At 40.3% G+C, this 19,601-nt stretch overlaps 1 protein-coding gene across 1 annotated transcript in view; it reads left to right on the top strand.

Moving 5' to 3' along the window:
• The window catches only part of RESF1 (retroelement silencing factor 1), a 46,675-nt gene extending 33,540 nt beyond the window's left edge, over nt 1-13,135 (top strand). Inside the window, exons 3-6 of the mRNA XM_006270003.4 lie at nt 116-214; nt 3,539-9,231; nt 11,302-11,376; nt 12,005-13,135. Of these exons, the coding sequence (XP_006270065.3) occupies nt 3,585-9,231; nt 11,302-11,376; nt 12,005-12,201 (5,919 nt within the window). The 5' untranslated portion in view covers nt 116-214; nt 3,539-3,584 and the 3' untranslated portion in view covers nt 12,202-13,135. The remainder of the gene's footprint in view (nt 1-115; nt 215-3,538; nt 9,232-11,301; nt 11,377-12,004) is intronic.
• Nucleotides 13,136-19,601: the final 6,466 nt, after the last annotated feature.

Below are 19,601 nucleotides of genomic sequence, written 5' to 3'. Positions count from 1 at the left end.
GCAATTTTAATATATTATTCGCTTGAACTTCCTTCAGTAGTGCATATAATTCAGGTCTTAAAAGCAAGGAGATTTAAGTCTCTTATTGCTTGTTGTATTTTGTTTTGTTTTTCAGGAAACAGTGTAGTGTGGTTTTTGAAGGTCTGAGATCTCTTGATTAAACAGAATTTTGGATTCCGGAGCCTTTGATCTTAGTTAAACTTCACACATCACTGTAAGTTTTGGCTTGATATCATCTTTGATGAACTGGGAAATTTGTATCTTTTTCTATAAATATTATGTGAAACTTGATTTCTCTGTTAAGTTCTTTGTTTATGCCTTGAGGTCTTATAATGAAATTGAAGGAGGTTGTAAAGCTGCTAAAGAACTGAGCAGGACAGGCAAAGCAACGGCGCAGATGAATTCAGTTGTACAGATTCAAATGAATGAAGCTGGATTAACTGGAGAAGTTTCTGTATGGCTCCATTCAGGCTGGAATCCCAACGCTAAACTGGGATCAAAGGAAATGTAGCATCTGTAGGACCTTAGAAAAGAGAAGGGCTTTGAGTATTTTAGAAGAGGCTACTTGAGAATCCAACTACCAGCTAGGGAGATGGTATCCTAAGCCAAGGTGGAGTTGACTGGGTTGAACAAGGTGAAACATGTAAGTAGTACCCCATGCATCTAGGCCTTTTTTGGTGTTTTGCACTTTACTCAAAATTTTTGCTATCTTTTCAAGAACAAATGAAAGGTGAAAGGTTGTTAAAAGGTTTTGACTTTGAAATGTCTGGCTTTGTATAATGGTAAATACTTATTTCCAGGTTACTGGAGGTAAAGCTTCAGCTTGTTGGCTGTAATGTAGGCCGTAATTGGGTGAATTACAGAATTCCACCCAACAGGGAGAAAAGCCGAAGGTCATGATACTAGGGGGAACAAACTTAGTGGGACCCTGTGAATGGATAGTCATAGAGCTAGCCCAGTAATAATGAAGCCCTTGATGCACTTAACTATCCATTAAGCCTGTTAGAACTTTCTTAATGTTGTTTAGCCACGTGCCGTTATTCACTTGAAATTTTGTTGACAACAGTGTCAAAGTGATATGTGAGTTTGACTTCTCATACAGCATTTAACAAGTGGCCCTTATATCAAGGAAGGGAGAATGATTGCTGAAATGCAACAACTCAGGACAAATTATGCATTATGTTAGAGAGAAATCTTAACAGATTATGATCTTTTTCATCCCTTTGTTATATTTGGAGGTATACCTACATATAGTTCACAGAAGTTGCCTTGCAAGCTGTTTCCAATGCAGGTTTTTCTTTATAAAAAAAATTGTTTATTATAGGTCTTGTAAGTGAGGTTGAGGAGAGAGAAACTGAGGGTTTACTGCATTTGCATGGCAAAAGTAGCTACAGAAGTTAATAAGTGATACTGATAAGAGGGTCTAAATCAGTGATGGGCCATACTGGTCCAGTTAACTCAGTGCCTCATAAGCAGGGATCTGGGTTTTCCATTTCTCATGGGAAAACAGAGAAAACCACTGATTTTTCTCCTTTCTATCAGAGAAAACATGGATTTCTCCTTTTAGCAGAGAAACCCGTGGATTGCCTGCTAATTTAGCAAACTGCTCTGCAGGCTGGTTGAGCTCCAGCCTACAAAAGGTGTTTCCAAATAGGGCGGGAAACCCCCAGCCCTGCCCAGAGAGGAAGGGGGAGGGGGAGGTGGAGGGGAGCCATGAGCTGGCTCCACCCCCACCCGAGGCAGAGTAGTGGGGGAGCTGGCTCCATGCTGCGTCTGCTGCAGCTGCCTGTTTCTGGGGGCAGGGAGCTGCAGCCTTGGGCCCCTGGCACCATAGCCCTGGCAGCTGGGGGCCCTCTCTGGCAGGGGTGGGGGCAGGGGCTTTGGGAGGGAGGGCAAGAGGCACAAGTAGGGCAGGGGGGCTGTTGTGGGGGCAGTGAGGGGCACCAGCAGGGCTTGGGGAAGCATTGGCGGGGGACAGTGTGAGAGGCACCAGCATGGCTAGGGGGGGCTGCCAGGAGGCTTTTAATAACGGATTTGGGGGGGTTTGTCAGAGAACTCATGATTTTTTATTTATTTATTTATTTTTATTTTTTTTCTATCAGAGAACCAGGATCCCTGCTCATAAGCAGGGTCCAGGTTTTCCATTTGCTATGGTAAAATGCAGATTTTTTCTTTAAAGAGAAAGATGCAGCTTTTTTTTTTTTTTTTTAAGGCGAAAGACATGAGAAATGGCCAGTTTTCCTTTGCAGGCTGGCAGAGTTCCAGACTGCAAGGGGCTGAGGGGAGTGTGAGGAGGGCGATCAGGCAGGGGGTGCCACAGAGGTTGAGGGCCCATAGTGAGAGAGGCACCAAGTTGGGCAGGGCTGGGGGCACTGCCCAGCCAGGGAGATGCTTGGAGCCTGGGACCAGGGTGGGAATGCATGGCCACAGGGCCTGGCTGGGGAGCAGGATGGAGCTACAGTGGCTCCCTTCCACTGCACGCACTCCTGGAAGGAGTATGGGAGGGCACATGATTTGTGTGCATGATTAAATTTTGGCATTTGATTTTGGTTTTGTTTTTTTTACAGCTATTTAGAATGTATTTTATTATAGTGATTTGAGGTGCTGGTAGACTTACAAATTGCTTTAAAATCTTAAATATATCAATAAAACATTGTGCTTAACTGATACTTCTTTATATAATGGTGTTTCATTTTAATTGTGGAAAAACACAGATTTTGGGGGTTTTAATAGAATTTATAATTTTAAACGGAAAACTGGGAACACTGCTCATAAAATAATAGAAATAAAATAAACTAGATTAATGCTGCACCAAGACTTAAGAAGTGAAGTTAGCTTATGTATCAGATATTACCTAATTGTAAGAACATGCTTGGTGCCTGATTTAATATTTTGATTAGTTAATAAATGGGTTGATAGGGATTGAAATTACTCTTGTTATACTTGCTATCTGTGACATGGTACAGACATTCAGTTTCTCCTGTGAGAGTTGCTGCTTTCCTAGAAGAAACTGCAAGCGTACAGATGTTCAGGATTTTTCTCCCAGAGTAAAAATGGACACTCCAGGGGGAAAAATAACCTGGGGATGACCAGGATTAAATTACTCCCAGGAGAATTTCTCCTGGAAGAACAAATGTCTGCATGTGTTATCAGTCTATTTGAACTGTGTTGCTGCAGGAGTTTGACAGTTCTTTAGAAGCAACACTTGAGCCTGTATTACATTTTGTAAATTTTTGTGGTTAGTTGCTTTTGCTTATTGCTTAGGTGTCTATATGGCATGTATATATAAATTGATTGTGCTAAAATGATTGAAGACAATTACTTGTAAAACTTGTTAAGTGTTTTTTGTTTTGTTTTTTTAAACATTGGGAAACTAGTTTAAATCAAAAACAAATGTTAAGAATCTGACAGTTGTGAAGTTCTGGTTGTGTTATGGCAGAGTGAAGTTCCTGCTGTTACAGCAGTTGTGTTTGTAGTGACTTTTTGTTTTTGAAAACCAAAATGTGTGAGCTTAAAAATAATATTGTTCTTCTTTTAGAATTGCAAATTTCAACTCAAGGAGGAAAGAACTGCATCAAGACAAAATGGACTGGAATGTGAGACCACTCCAGAATGCTCATACACAAAATAACTTGAAAAGTCAAGAAACTTACTTATCACAGGGACTTTCTAATGGATGCGCTTTCTCTCAAACAAATACTTATCCCTCTGAGAATACTTGCATTTATCCTGGAAGTAACCAAACAGTATTTCTGCAGTCCAGCAACACAAATATGGTTACAAATTCAACGCCTTTTGTAAATAACGAAGGATACAGTATGTTGCAGCAAGCTTTTGTACAAGTTCCTCTATCTGGTAATGGTTTTATTAACACACAACGTTCACTTGATAGACATCCATCTTCATATGTACGAATAGCACCAAAATTTCCTAACCAGAATCCCCGTATGCCAGCAGACACAACTCAGACTCTTTGGCCAAATGCTTTTACTAATGTACATGGTTTTTCACATGTAAGGCCAGCTACTGAATCTTACCAAATAAGCTCTGGAAGTAATGTACAAAATATACCTCAGGAAGTACAAAATCAGTTTGTGACCACAAACATGTATACTATGCAGCCACAACTAGCACAGCCTAATTCTACGAGAATTATGTTGCATCAAAGTAGCCACGAAAGGAGTAATTGTTCAAAAGGACTGCCAGTAGCAAAGGCATCACAATACAATTTGAATGGGCCTTACTCTTCTCAAGAATGTAGTGTAACAGAACCTGTTAATCAGTCATCAAATAATTTTGTAAATTCTCAACATAACTCTTTGTCTTGTGGTTTGCCTAGGCAACATGCCTCAAAACAAGGATGCTGTCCAAATAATCCATTACAGGTTGCACATTCATCAAGTCCAAATACTTCAGCAAGTACACAATTGCAACAATACACATCTGTACATACAGGATCTGAAGTTTGTAATGGAAGTCCTCCAACATATAAAAGGCCTCCTAATTATGAATCCAGATCATCAGCACAATCTCTGCCAATTATACAACAGATACTCCAAAGTGTAACTAATGAAAATGTCCCAAATCAGCAAAAACCTACATCAAAACAAAAACACATCTCTTGCTATAAAGATGTACAACAGCACCGTCAGAAACTTCAGTCTGGAGAAACTAGTTGGGCAGGCGGAAATGTGACATTAAGTCAGCCTGTTAATGAAACATCTAGACCTTCAGCTAACACTTTAGAAAGGCTTTGTACCACCACAGGAGAAATCTCAGCAGTTCCTTCTGATGTAGTTTCAAAACCACTGAATGAAGCCATTTCCACACAAAAAAAACAGACAGGTTCAATGGATTTCCCTGTCAATTCTAGAGCTGTGTCATCCAGAGGAGGAAAGTGGAGAATAACAAAAGAGAGTCTGGCCAAGGATGCCGCAAAACTGCTTGTAATTAAAAAAAAATATGCAATACTTGAAAAGATGTTTCAGTATAAACAAAATCTCTTAGTGGCTTCAGAACGTGACAGAATTACTTCTGATCTTCCTTCACATAATCAAAACGCCAACCACATGCTTTTTTTCAGTGTGGTCAATCACAATCGGGTATCTGGACAAACTGATACCATAAGAACGCAGAATCTAGAACAGTGTGAACCTGAAGAAAGAAATGACAAAATCACAGCCAACTTTAGCAGTGAAGTATTAGATAAAACTCAGAATAGTCATCAGACTAAGCATGGAGATTCTTTAAGTTCTCTTTGGATTCAAGGTCAGGATCAACTCCCAGGTTCTGTAAATAGTAGTAAGAGAACTTCAGTCTTGAATTCAAAAAATGTCTTGTCAGTTGTTTCTACTCAAGAAAACTTGAAACAAACTGAAAACACTTCAGGCTCTACTGCACTTGGTAAAAGTAATGAAGTTCTACCACAGAATATATCAGCCAGTCCTGGTGAATCCTCATTTCTTCAGTTTGTGCTAAGTAGCACAAATGCATTGAGAGAGAAAAAGTCTGGTGCTATTGCTGATAAAATACTGGTTACCCTTCTTCAGAATGAGAAAAAACCTTCAAATGTAACATTCTCAGATAGAACTGTCCTGTCCAGCACAAGAATGCCAAAAGATGCTAGTGAAAACTTACAGCATTCAGTATCAGCATGTCCTGAATTGGGTCAGCATGCTAAAGATATTTGTTCTCAGGCACCTGAGAAGAACACCAAAACTTTGATCAACGAGCAGGTGTTGAATGCTTCTATCACAAATCCTCATGTATCAGAGAGAGCTGAGTTTGTAACTAATTCACAAACACACATGGCTCAGCATACACCACCACTTACTGAAAATTCATGTTCTAAAACAAAAAGTTTCAATTATTCAATGGAAGAGCTAGCTGCATGTCTTGCTTTATGGAGAAAGTGTCCTCCAGGATCCGTGGATGCTCAGTGTGGTCAAGTAGAATCAGCTAAAGTTTCTTCAGCTTCTGAAAAAGTTGTTGATCAGAGTATGTGTTGTATTTTAGAAAACGTCCGAAACGCAGTAGCTAAAGGGGAGCTAAATAAAGTTGCAATAAGCACAAATGAAGCAAATTTGTCTTCAGCAACTTTTCCTATTGGGCAAAAGTATGATACATTGGGTTCTAATTTGATAAAGAGTTTTGAACCCCAAGTTGCTGTCGTTTCTCCTTTAATCCTTTCTAAAGAGAAAACTCAGTGTGACCTGCAAGTCAAAGAGAAAACTTGTTCAGAAACCTCTTTTCCAGTGATTGAAGCAGGTAGTGTGCATAGTCTACGAGATGTTTCATCTCTGATAAACGTTGATAAAGAGGCAGTAGAAACTAGTTACTTAAAATCAGATACCTCAGTTCCAGAACAGAAAGTGGATTCAACTGTACAGCAAACAAAGTCAGCTGGTGGAAACAGAATAGTAGAAGGTTTTGTAAATTCAGTCTCTTCATCTGATACAAGCCGAAAAAAAGATGGTCCGTTTTTTCAAGTAGTAACGAAAAATGATCTAACTCTCAGTTTAAAAAATAAGCATTTTCTCGAAACAAGCAAAAATTATTCCAGTCTGAATCCCCAAGAGGCCACAGAAGAGAGTAAAGATAAGCAGGACTTGTTAGAACCTGAAGATGCTACAAAAGTCATATTGGACAATGGCATGTTTCAGATTTCCAGTGTTTGTTCACTTGTGGAAGGTGATGCATTTTATAATTCACAAATAGCAAATATGTTCAGTTCTGTTCCTTTACATTTAGTGAGGAATAACATGATGCCAGAAGAAAGTACATCTAATACAAAGCATAATGAGCAACAACTAGAAGCTTGTAAAGATGAACTGAAAGCCAATGTTCTTGAAGGGGAGAGCGTACTATTGCAAAAAACAGAGTCATTAGAAAAAACAAGTTTAAACGTGTGTAATAAAAATGAGATCTCAAACATGAATGTATGCAGTTCTACAGAAGAGAATAATGCAGATGCTTCTAAAATTATTTCTCCTTCAGTACAAAAAAAAATGTTAAATATGCCTAACAGGACTGCCAGACATGGTGAAAGAGTTGCTGCTGTTAATCAGGAGTTGATCAGAAACAAACATGACTTATCTAATGTAATTGAAACAAATAAATATAGCATTGCAAGACAAGAGAATACACAAGAACATGTAACCAATGAGGATGAATGTACAGATGGAAGGAATAGCAGTACAGATACTTCTCCAGCATACCTCAGTGATCAGTTGACTGAACTTGTAAAAGAGTTTCCTTATGGAATCGAATGTGTGGACGTACTGCCAAGGGAGCTGATAGAAAATGTAGATTCTGTGACTGAGCGTGCAGAACATCAGATTGGAAAAGAAACTCAAATTTGCATCAAAAGTTGTGATGCTAAAGATCCCATAGATCAAATACAAATCAAAATATTAAACTCTGAACAAATGAAAAAACTGTTTCCTGAAAACAGTCACCAGTCCTCTAACAAAATCCAGGTGGAAAATGCTCAAAAACCTCCTCTAGAAATAGAATCTCTAGATAAAGGGAACTCAAAAAATCTACTTGATCAGGGTCTATGCGCAGAAAGGGAAAAGAACACACAAGAAACCAGAGCGCCTACAAGAGAGAAAAAAATGTTTTGTTGTTTAATGGGTTGGTTAGCTGCAGAATACGAAGTGCCACGATGTTCATGTCTATCTAAAAATGCCACTTTAGGGAAACAAGATGATGACATTAATTCAAAATCTGAAAACGTTGACCTTAGAGAGAGACAGGAAAATAATCATGGAACTGATCACAAAACAACAAAGACTAACTGTGCAGTGGACAACTACCTGCAGGTTCCTGCAAAATTAGAAGATGATGCGAGCCAAACTCTTCCCTTAAGAGACGAAGATGCACGTAAAAAAATTTCCACGATAAACAAAAATATTAAGCTGAAAGTGAGTAGTGAATACAAACCATTTAAAATCCAAGAAGAAATAATCTGGTGTTGTAGTCTCTCTGAGAAAAAAGAAACTGATCAATTAAAAAAAGTGAATGGCCAGCGGAAGGAAGAGTTGCAGCCTCATTCAGGAAAAGAAGTCTATTTTAATGAAAAAGATGCTCAGGAATACAAAGGGGAGGAATTAGCTTCAGGAAAGGTCAGCCCTACAAATACCGAACAATTGGAAGTGTCAACTGTAAAGAGGGAAAAAGTCTTCAAGGTTGAATCTTTGGAAAAAGATAACACCCAAACAGAAGGGCAGGCAGTAAACTCTAAAATGGATGTCTGCAAATTAAAAAGTTCAGAAACAAATGGAGCCAAATTTATTAAAATGTATAAAGAAAATAAATATAAAAAGCTTGAACAGAAAGCGCAAGAAGCACACAGAGTTAAGAGACCTAGCCACAAGCATAACAGTGATTTCAGGTTTAATATTAACGAAATAAAACATATGTTGGATAATCATGCTGCCCTGAGTAAATCATCAAATAGAAGCGACAAAGACTTAAGTTCAAGGAACTACAAGTATTCTCAGCACAAACCTACAAGAGTCCTCCCATCCCACGAGCCCTTATGTAGACTAAAAAGGAAAGAAAATATGCGTGGAAAGGGAGAGTCTAAAAAACCAAGATTAGAAGGTGATGGGATCAAGGAGCGTGAAGCAAACACTTCTGAACGTGCATTGCACATTGAGCAAAGTACTAATGTGGCAAATCTTGAGAGATCTGCAAAATCAAAAGAGGGGGATCGATGGAAATATAGAAGCTCTTTAGCAGATCGTAGCAGCCCTAAACTACACAAGAAAAGGGGACGCCCTTCTACAAAATCTAAAGCTGTTTCTGTCAAAGAGAAACACCTGGATGGTCAAAACAGAGAGAAACGCTCTGAGAAAAGTTTTCCTGAAAAATATTTGTTACATTCAAGTAGAAGAACTAATAGACTAAGCATTTCTCTTCAAAGGGAACAAAAAAAAACCTACCTGAATAGAGTTGCATTTAAATGCACTGCCCAGGAAAGCATTTGTCTGACAAAACTAGAGACATCTCCTGCCAAACCTATATGGCATATAAAACGTAACAGAGCCTCCGAGTACAGCCAGGAGTGGAAAACTGATGCCCTCCCTTCAGAAGAAAATAAACTACATAAACCTCCAATGCTTGAGTTTAAAATGTGCCCAGAGATACTGTTTAGAAGTACAGCGACTGATGGAGAAAGTTTAGATACGAAACATTCTCCTGACAGAAAGAAATGCCATGTGGCAGGTACAGTATGAAGTTTATTTTTCCCCCATGTATTAAAAAAAAAAAAAAAAAAAGTGTGTGTGTGTGTGTCTCCTTGTGGTAGCATACAAGAGTAAAAGTTAATGCCAAATTAGGTTGAATACAATAATATAAAGCTGAAAGGAATTTACTGCCAGTATTGTCGCTAACCATACCTGCCTTGATATGTCTTGAGAAATGAAACAGTCCCATTCCTTTTAAATTTCATGTAGACCGTGATGAATAATAAGTTATATGAATGTGACAGTTTGAAACTGAGGCTTAAGCTGTTCTCAGAATCACAAAGCTGTTTTCTTTCATTTGCCTTGGCTGTGTGGTAAGCATTATCTTTACATTTTCTTTTATCTTTTTTTTTTTTAATTGGCCTAGGTTACCTAAGATAGTTGTGAATGTTTATGGGGCATAGCTGGAGTAAGCACACAGTGTATGTTGAAGGGTGCAGACAGATGTTATATTTGAAACATTTCAAAATGTAATGGGGTTTAAAACTTTTTTTTAAAGGAGCGTTTTGACCCTGGACAACCTAAAGCTTCCTGTGGAATGGAACGGAATGCTTCAAAATAGTTGCACTGGCATGCAGCTCTGCTCCATCCTGCAATAGGGAGGGAAGAGTGGCATAGATGGTCAGTTAGTGTTTCCGGCATGCTGGACACTTGAGTACCCTGTGGCACTAACTGCAACAGTATCCAGCTGACAGTGGCCAATGTGCAGGGAGCCTATAGGGTGGTGGCAGTGCCTAGGTTCCAGGGAGACCATGAGGGTGAAGAGAAGAGCACTGTATTTTGTGATGACTTGAAGACCAACCTGCTACATGCATATAACATCAGTATAAAATAGTACCCGCTCCCTCCAGATACATTTTTGCCATGGTTTAGCCATGTTGGAGCATTGTGTTAGTCATTTTATCTGTGTGCTTACCTATTGAAATGTTTCAGAGATATTTCAAAGCAGTTTGGAACATTCAGAATATTTAATCAGTTCACAACCTGCATATGCTATAAGAACCTAGTTAGATGGATGTTTTAAAATCTCCTACAAAAAGTAGGAGGGGCCATCTGAAAAGCTGAAGGGAGTGGGAGGATAGTACTTGGATTCAAACTTATGATCCATCTGTCTACTTCCCAAAATCATTTGATCACCTAAATTTCCTCTGATCACCTTTGCTTTCCCAATTAGATTTTTCTCCACCACTTCTGGAGATGTATGTTACTGTGAAGACCATTGCCATATAGTTTCCTGTTGTGACCTTGTTTGAAAACCTGTCCTCTCTTTTGCCACTTCAGAGTTTGTGGGACATGTGCGCGTGTGTGCGCGCGCATGTCCCACAAAACCCAGGGCGTTTTCAAACTTGTTCTGTCAAAGTGAGATGGCATGATCCCTTAAAAAAGGTGATAATCAAAAAAACTTTTAAAAGAAGGATTCTGTAAATGGCTGTGTAGTTAGAATAAAGTGCAGGCTCTCAATTGCAGTTCTGTATTTTTTTCTTTCACCCAGATTTCTTAATAAATAAAAGATTCTAACATAGCACACTGGATAACTGAGGTCTGTCCCATTTTCTTCTGCAAGATGGGTAGGGAGATAACATCTTCCTTCCCTGTTAGTTCTTCCTGACTGTTAAGCCTTCTGCCTAGTACCATGGAGTGACTTTGCTTTGGGTTCTACTTTTGGCATGTACAGACATTTACTCTCTGAGGCAAAACTCTCCTGGGAGTGATTTAACTTTGGTTGTTCTCAGGTTATTTTTCTCCTGGAGTGGTTATTTTTCATATGGGAGAAAGAGCCTGATCACCTGTACACTTGTGGTTTCTCCTAGGAAAGCAGCAACTCTCCCAGGAGAAAATGTCTGTATGAGACCTTTGAGCTAGAGGTTGTCATTTTATAGTAGGTGATGTCCTTTAGGTTTATTATAAAGAAGGATCATGTATTTAGAGCTATAAACTTAAACCCAGCAACCCTACTGAAGTTTGTTTTTCCATTTAAATACCTGTTAACTGTAATGTAAGCCTGGGAAAGTTAGAGATCATTGAAAAAGCCTTTCCTTTTAACTCACAGGAATCAAAAGTAAAAAAGAAGATTGGTTAAATTATAAGCCAGTGAAGCAAAGAAAAACAGAAGAGACAGCTCAAGGTGATTTGAGTTACTTACTGATTTTTTTTAAATACTATTTAGAGTTTATTAAAAAAAAATTGAGTTTATAATAAAGTTTAGTTGATAATAAAATTGTTTAATTACATTAGGAAATCTTAATAAAAGATTGGCATTACTGGTACTTCCACTAGTTAGTTCAGTAGTACCAAATTAGTGGATTTGTGTATGCATGGCTTTGTCTTTTTGGATGCACTTACTGCCATTACAAAGTGTTAAAGCTGGAAGCCTTTGGAACTTTCCCCATGTTGGGCTTCAGTTGCTACATTTGAATCGTAGAATTGATTGGAATATTCAGCTAACATTTTTTGATATGTCTTTTGCCCCCCACATGTTGCAAGCATTACAGTTCCATATTAAAAAGGGGAGTTCGGTGGTGAGGTTAATACTAGATTGCACGGTTTTTAGTAAAGCATAATAATATATCTTCACAGTGGGTGGCCCTAAAATTAAATATTGCATGTTTAGTCTCTTTCTTCCTGCACTTTGAATGTTGGCTTTTATATTTTTCCTTTCAAAATAGTGAATTACATAGCTTACTGATATTGCAAGTAAGCTGCAGATGTTCAAAGCTCTGTTCTTTGTAACTGATTCCACATCTGTCTTGCAGATGACAACAGCATTCCACTTGATACAGCCATACAAATGTTGGAAGGAAATGAGGCTCTAGGAAATGAGGCTCTTCCTCTGTCAACCAAAGACTCAAAAGCAATGTTTGAGACCTACAGGAAAATGTATCTGGCAAAAAGAAGCAAAAGCCTAGATAGCAGCCATTCAGAACAGTTCTCCCTCAGTAATACTAGATGAGTACCACCACAAAAGTATTTTTTTGCACAAGAAATTTCTGGGTTTCTTCACTTACACAGTTTGTGTTTGTTAAATGGGTTTTCTACTGAAAATTTGTCAAGTTAATTCCTTTTCTAGGACATCTTTTTAAAAAGGTTTGTGGCTTAATCTGAAGCTATCAGTCCCAAGAGCATTTAAACCATTCAAAAATATGTCAGCCAATTTCTGGTTCTACAAAATCCCTTTCAATTGTCGTACTTTCCATTGCTGGTCAGTGGAAATAAATATTACTTGTTGCAAAAGGGATCAAGGGTAGATTCACAAGATTTGCACCTACATTTTCTGTTTATGATATTCTAAATATTCCTGTCTTTTTATTTTATTTTTTTTTTTGTAGAAAAGTTTGTTTGTTTGTTTGTTTTTACTTTGACCATAATAGAAATATGGAACAAAGCATTTATAGCTGAGCATGTTGATCAGGGGATACCATGAAGTATTCACGCTGCTATCCAGTTTTGTTAAAATTAACTTCATAAAGCTTGTCACAAAGTAAACTAGTACTTTTTTGACATAATGCTGCAAGTGACTAGTTAATATTTTTCTTCCCTAATTTTTAGGGTACGTTTCTTATACTTTCCTAATACTTGAAAGAAAAGGAGCAATGCTTTGAAGTCTAGGAAATTTGAATTCAATTTTTTCTAGACAGTTTTGCTCACTTTATCTAGTGACTATAAACAAATTCCTGTATCTTTAAGCTACATTAGCTAATGTTTAAAACCTACACATTCACTGTGGCAGATAAATTATTTTCATTATTGGATGTCACTTTAAGTGCCTTTTGAGTAATATGTTCAGAATTTTGAATTGTCATATTTTTTCAGAATCTTTTTTCATTTGATTTCTTTATACGTTTAAACCTTTATACTGAAAATAAAGCTACTGCATATTACCCAAACCATTTTTTCTTGCATTAAATACATTTATTCTGAATAATTAATGTTGGTATTTTTCAGCTAGAAAAATAACTTACTTCATTAACTGCACTTAAGAGTAACTTGTTGAATGGGTATTGAAGGCAATGACACATTCTGCACAGAAAGCAGAATTTTCTTAAAATGACTTGGACTAATTCAAATGTAAAAGTAGGTGCCTGGTGTTGCCTTTAGTTTATATGTCACTCTCCGCCTTGGTTTAGGTGGCAGGGAGCTAACTGAGCAGAATTTGTTTCAGATTGCACAGCTGAATCTTACAGATGCGGTCAGATCCAAGAGGCTACTCAGGATCATCTTTCTTGTTCAGCATCTTTTTCCTGTCATCATGTGGGTTGGAGGAGAAAAGGGGAGGTTGGAAATCCAAAGATGAATAGAAGTTGCTGAATTATCAGCAGCCTCCTTCCAGTAGAGCAGTCTTTCTCACCCCCTGGGTTGCGACTCAAAAGTAGGCCACAAGAATGTATGAAAGGGTTGTGAACAAACTTTAAAAATGGATTCTCCTTTAAAGGAGAAAAACGTGGGAAGCCATGTCTTTTTCCTGGCAGGCTGGCAGAGTTCCAGCCTATGAGGGGCTTCTTGCTCCCCTACCCCTTCCACCCACTCCCTGCCCCACACACTGGAGGGCTGGGGGCAGGGGGCAGCAGGTTGGGAGTGAGGGGCACTGGGTTGGGACTGACCACTGATGTTTACAAGTGGGTCCTTGTATAAAAAAGGTTGAAAACCACTGCACTAGAGTACTGAGGGAACAGGTTTAGGCTGGACCTATGTGGGAAGAAGAAACTAGTAGTTGTTCAAAAAAGTGATCCCATTATTTTTTCCCATAGTAATGTCATCTTTTTCTTTGTTCCCCCTCTTTAAAAGTTTTTAAACTAAGGTTCCTTTATTTGAAAATAGAAAGGGAGTTGGGCAGTGAGAACTGCATGCCAGGAGAATATTTCAAATATTGCTGGCAACTTTAAAAGAACATATTTTCTCTTATCTTGAAGCTTACCATCCACATGAAGTGTATTCCTTTTTCTTGTCTTGTCTGTCTACTGTGTTAATGGTAACCAGCTCCTGTTGAGAACTAGTGTGACTTCCATTTGCTGTTTGGCTAACTTGAATAGTTAAATTCCTTTCAGCAAATGTTTAAACAATTAGTTGATGACTGTTGTGTCCTAAATATCTGTAATGACCCTTTTGCATGTATTCTTTTGGAAGGTCATCAGTAATAGGCTGCTGTCAGATTGAACTCAGAGTGTATTGTGCCTTCTTTGTTGAGATTCAAGTACATAATGACCATAATTCAGCCAGAGATTCTTCTTTCATGTCATAAGATCACTTGGGTTTTTTGGTTGCATTTAATATACATCAGTAGTACATTAAATGTTAATATACAGCTACCTCTGTTCAGTAATAAGCATTGATTAGATGCTTACAATTAAAAAGTCCTGGGAGAGAACAGTCCCCATACTGGGTGGCTTTAATCAGTTCATCAGCTGTTAGCACCCAGCAGCTCCTTGTCAGTTAAACTTTCATGGTGTATATGTGTCATGATTGTGTATTTTCACGCAGTGTACTCTTCCATCTTCCTTTAAACAAAACAATCATGCAAATAAAAAAGGACACTTTTTTTGGGCAAGGTGTGTTAACAATAAGCTGGATCTTTATTTGCAGATATATAAATACCATATTCTCTTGCATATATCATGTACCTTTTTTCCAAAATCTAGCTTCTGGAAATTAGGATGTACATGATAAGCAAGGAATTATGGTAATGGAAGTTTCTTCCTCTTCAGGAGGTGGGAGTGAGGAGTGAAACTTAAGCTCCACATCAGGCTCCCTAGCTTCTGGCTGGGGACAGTTTCTCTCTCTCTCACCTCAGCAGAAGCTCTGAAGGAAAGATCTTTCTTTATTCTGCCTTTCAAAAATGAGGTCTCTTATTTGGAGGTGTATTATGTATGAAAAAATACAGTATACAATTATTGTTGCTTACATAAACTTTTGCATAGGACTACATAAAATTTGATTTATATTATGGTTGCACTAAAGTGGAAAGTATTCATGCTAGTTATGTATGTAAAATGGGAAATTTTACATACGTGCATACATGTGCTGCCTGCGAAAGATACTAAAGATCAAGTGGCAGGACCAGATTCTGGACACCAAGGTGCTCGGAAGATCAGCTCTCCCCAGTAGTCACACTCTACTAAAACTGGCACAGCTAAGATGGGCCAGCCACCTTTCTTGAGTGCCTGACTCCTGCCTGGTGAAGAAAATCTTCTACGACAAACTGTCAAATGGAGTGTACTTTCACGGCGCACCAAAGAAACTGTACAAGGACACCCTAAAGGTGTCAGTAAAGAGTTTTGGTGTCGATCCGGAGTCATGGGAGAAAATTGCTCATGATCGTCCATTCTGGAAGTCTTCAATCCAGAACAGAGCGCTTGCCTTCGAACAGCAGCACACGGCAGAAGCAATGAAGAAATGCATGGCCAGGAAAACGAAAACCTCCCGTATCCAGTCCTCATTGCTCTCCTGCCCCTGCTCCAGTCACCTACGCACCCAGGCGACCTAGCCTCCACCCTGCCCCTTTCTATTTCCCTTTTCTTTTTTCTCCTTTTGTCTTTTTTTTTTCCTTTTTTCTCTTTTTTTCTTTCCCACTTTTTTTTTTCTTTATTCTCGTCTCTCTCCCTCCCCACCACTGGATGTGGTTAACTTTGCCTGCAAAGGACAACAACATACACATGTATATAAAATACTAGCAGGAATACTTTTCTACTATTCTTGGAAATATATGCACGTCAAAGTGAGGTGAGGGTGAAGCAAACCTCAGGAAACGTTGTCAGAGTCATTCTAAGTTAAACGTTTGTTAAATGCAACTTTGGTAAAACCAAACAAATTCTGTGCTAACAAAATCAAAGGTGGGAGAAAATATGGCAGATTAAAGTGAATGTGTTTTTTTTCAAACCAGCCAGAAGAGGTTTTGAAACCATGTATATTGCACGTGTACGCAGATCAGGGAATAAGAGCAGTGCCCCATAACCTCAGCTATATAAATACACATCCAAATATAAAGTTTCCATGATCATACCCAGCTAAGTTTCATAGTTGGTAGGGTCTGAAGGGACCTGAGGAGATTATCTAGTCCAGCCCCCTGCCGTGGCAGGAAAGAGTACTGGGGTCAAACGACCCTGGCCAGATGTTCATCCAGCCTTTTTTTTTAAAGACCCCCAGGGTAGGAGCCAGCACCACTTCTTTTGGAAGTTGGTTCCAGGTCCTAGCCGCCCTGACAGTGAAATAGCGCCTCCTAATGTGTAGCCTGAAACTACCCTCCACTAGCTTGTGTCCATTGTTTCTTGTAAGTCCCGGGAGTGCTCGGGGGAACAGGGACTCTCCCAATGCCTGCTGGTCCCCCTTAACTACTTTGTAGACTGCCACTAGATCCCCTCTCAGCCTTCTCTTTTGGAGGCTAAACAGGTTCAGATCCCTCAGCCTCTCCTCGTAGGGCCTGCCCTGCTGCCCCCATATCATGCGGGTGGCCCTACTTTGGACCCTCTCCATATTGGCCACATCCCTCCTGAAGTGCGGCACCCAGGTTGTACTTATGCTTGTGAACACACTTTTTCCAAAATAAAGATCCTTTTACAGCTAACAGCTGAACATTTGCCTTTCTCATAAGCTTATGCAAGTTGAATATGTAGCTTGCTATTAACTACTTGATAAGCAGAAAGGGTCACAAAGGAGGGGTGCAATGGCGGCAGGATAGGCAAGAAGTTGTATGCATAAGGTAGGCCCCTCAGAATGAAACAGGTGATGTATGTGAATAACTAGCTTGGAAAATGAATGTATGCCTGTTTTTGAGGGTTTGGTTTTCAGTTTTTCCTGGCATAAGGAAACTGGAGTTCCCCAGCTTGTGAGCTGGCTGGAGGCTGCATTCTTGGATTTAAGAATAACTTAATCATTTTGATACCTTTTTGGTGGGTTATTATTTTTTATAATCCTTTTAATGATCTTTTTATGCACTTGGTGTCAATGTTAACTGAGTCCAGAGCATTTGACTAAGCTTGCCTATTCTGCAGAAGTGGGGATCCATCCTTTCGGAGTGCATGACCGGAGAAAGATGTTATTTTTTTTGAGCTGGGAGCAGGCTGGGAATGGTCTTGATCATTGACAACATTGTTTATAGAGCAAGGTTGGGGAAGAGCTGGGACATGAGGAGCAATGAAGTCTGCAAAGGAGGGCATGGCAGAGCTGTGAAATTGCAGTTAAGAACAAGAAATATAAACTTAACAATGCAAAGTTAAGAGAATTCAGGACGCGGTTGTGACTGTCTAAATAATGAACAATGGCAAAGCTAATTTAAAAAATGGCCTTAGATTTGTTTGATCTGATTAATTTAAACTGTACTGTTTCAAAAACAACTTTATGATATCTGTTCTACCTCAGATGTTTCTTAATCCTGCTTTGCCATTACAGATGGAAGTTATTTTCTTAGCAAATAGTGAATTTGCTGAAAAATCACTGTTTTCAACCACTACTGAATTTATTGAATAGCTCAGTGGTCAGAGTACTCTGTCAGGATATGCCAGCCCCCAATCTAATTCCCTTTTTGCTTGAGGAGGAGAGCATATCAACTTCTTCCCTGACAGTTCTACCCATTGGCCTATAAGGATTTCTGGGGTGAGGCACCTTCATACCCTGTTGAAACAGTTCCACATTATATAAATAATTTACTAAAGTAGGGACTGGGACCTAGGCATCCTAACTAGTAAGCTAGAAAATCTATATTGCTTTCTGGCTTAACAAATACTGAAGTAGATAAAGCTTCTGTGGTCTTTCTGAACAAAGTAAGATGGTGGTGGTGGTGACAAGGCAACTTCAACAGAGGATATTTGAAAACATCTTCCCCCAGCCCCCAAACCTAGCGGTTAGGATACTCTCCTAACAGATGAAAGCCGTAAGTTTTAAAACCTTCAGGATGAGAGAGGCCTAGGAATTTTGCTTCTAGATGAATTCTTGCCCTTCCTGAATGATTCTGTAAAATAAAGGTTCCTGTTGCTGCTGCTACTCCTACTACAAAAGTGGATGTTAGTATTAGATATAAAGCATGAGTTCCTCAGGGCAGGTTGAATGGACAAGCAGAATCCTCCAAAATGTTAAGAAAGTTTGCTTATAAACAGGGAAGATTGGGATAGCTTTGCTTATTAGCAAGGATCTGGGTTTTCTGTTTGCCACAGAAAAGAAGCAGATTTTCTTGTTTAAAGGAGAAAAATACAGGTTTCCTCTTGCAGGCTGGTAGAATTCCATCCTGCAAGGGTCTGCTTAGGACTGGGAGGAGCAGGACACGTGTACGTGGCTGGAAATACAGTCAGGCAGAGTTGGAGAGCAGCTCCTACGGGTAGACTGGGGGGGAGGAGTGCAAATTGAGGCAGAGGCTACAATGAGGGGGGTGTGGGGGGCTGTGGGCAGTACCCAGCTGAGGTGGGAACATGCAGCCACGAAGCAGGACAGCCATGGGTGGCTCATTTGGGGAGGCTCCCCCCTGCTGTGTGCCCTCCTGGGGGGAGGGGTTGGATGCAGAGGTGACCCATCAGGGGAGCACGGGGGGGACACGTGCTGCCCCAGATTTGTCCACCCACAGTGGCATGCAAAGCTGCAGCATGGCTTCCTCTGCAGCCCAGTGGGTGGGACCTGGCACAGGAGGTCAGAGTGAGGCAGGGAGGCTTGGGGTGGTACCAATGCTGCTAGGAATTTGCACCATCATGAGGCAACCCCTGTCCACCCTGCAGCAGTGGGGAGGCACAACTCTGCACAGCTGTCCCCGCTCCTGGCAGGGGGCACCTCATCATGGTGTGGCTGGCACAGGGCACTCAGTGGCAATTGCATTAAGTTTTTTGTGCCCCACTCCATCTTGTACCAGGTCCCACCTGTAGGGCCACAGAGGCCCCTGGGGGAGAGAGCAACAGGGCAGGGATCCCCAAGCCCTGCAGTGGACAGACCACATCTTCCTCCATCACTGGCACCCACAACACCATCTCCTCCCCCAGTTGTGCCCCCATTCTGCTGCCAGGTGGGCAGAGGGTGCCTCACTTCGGTGGCACAGCTGGCATTGGACTTGTGGTGGTGGCAGCACTGAGCTTCCCCATCCTGCTCCATCCTCCTGTACCTGGTCTTACCTGATGGACCATGAAGGCCTGTGGGGGGAGAGCAGCAGGGTGTGGAGACCACCACTGCGCAGCCCACATCTGCCACCCCACCCCTGCTCCACTTGGCTCTGCTCTGGCCATGCCACCCGTACGTTCAGGCACTGCTGGACAGCTGCGGCTGGCACCCATGGAGCAGGGAGCAAGTAGGATGTAGCCTCCATGTCCTGTACCCCCAGCAGCTGGACACCCCCTCTGGAGGGGGCAGGGGGCTGTGGGTTAGGAGTCTGGGGCACCAGTGGGA

The sequence above is a fragment of the Alligator mississippiensis genome, chromosome 4 (genome assembly GCF_030867095.1).
Source record: "Alligator mississippiensis isolate rAllMis1 chromosome 4, rAllMis1, whole genome shotgun sequence".
In the NCBI taxonomy this organism is placed as follows: domain Eukaryota; kingdom Metazoa; phylum Chordata; order Crocodylia; family Alligatoridae; genus Alligator; species Alligator mississippiensis.
Note: the sequence above shows the minus strand (reverse complement) of the source record. Positions and strands in the feature narration are given on the sequence as shown.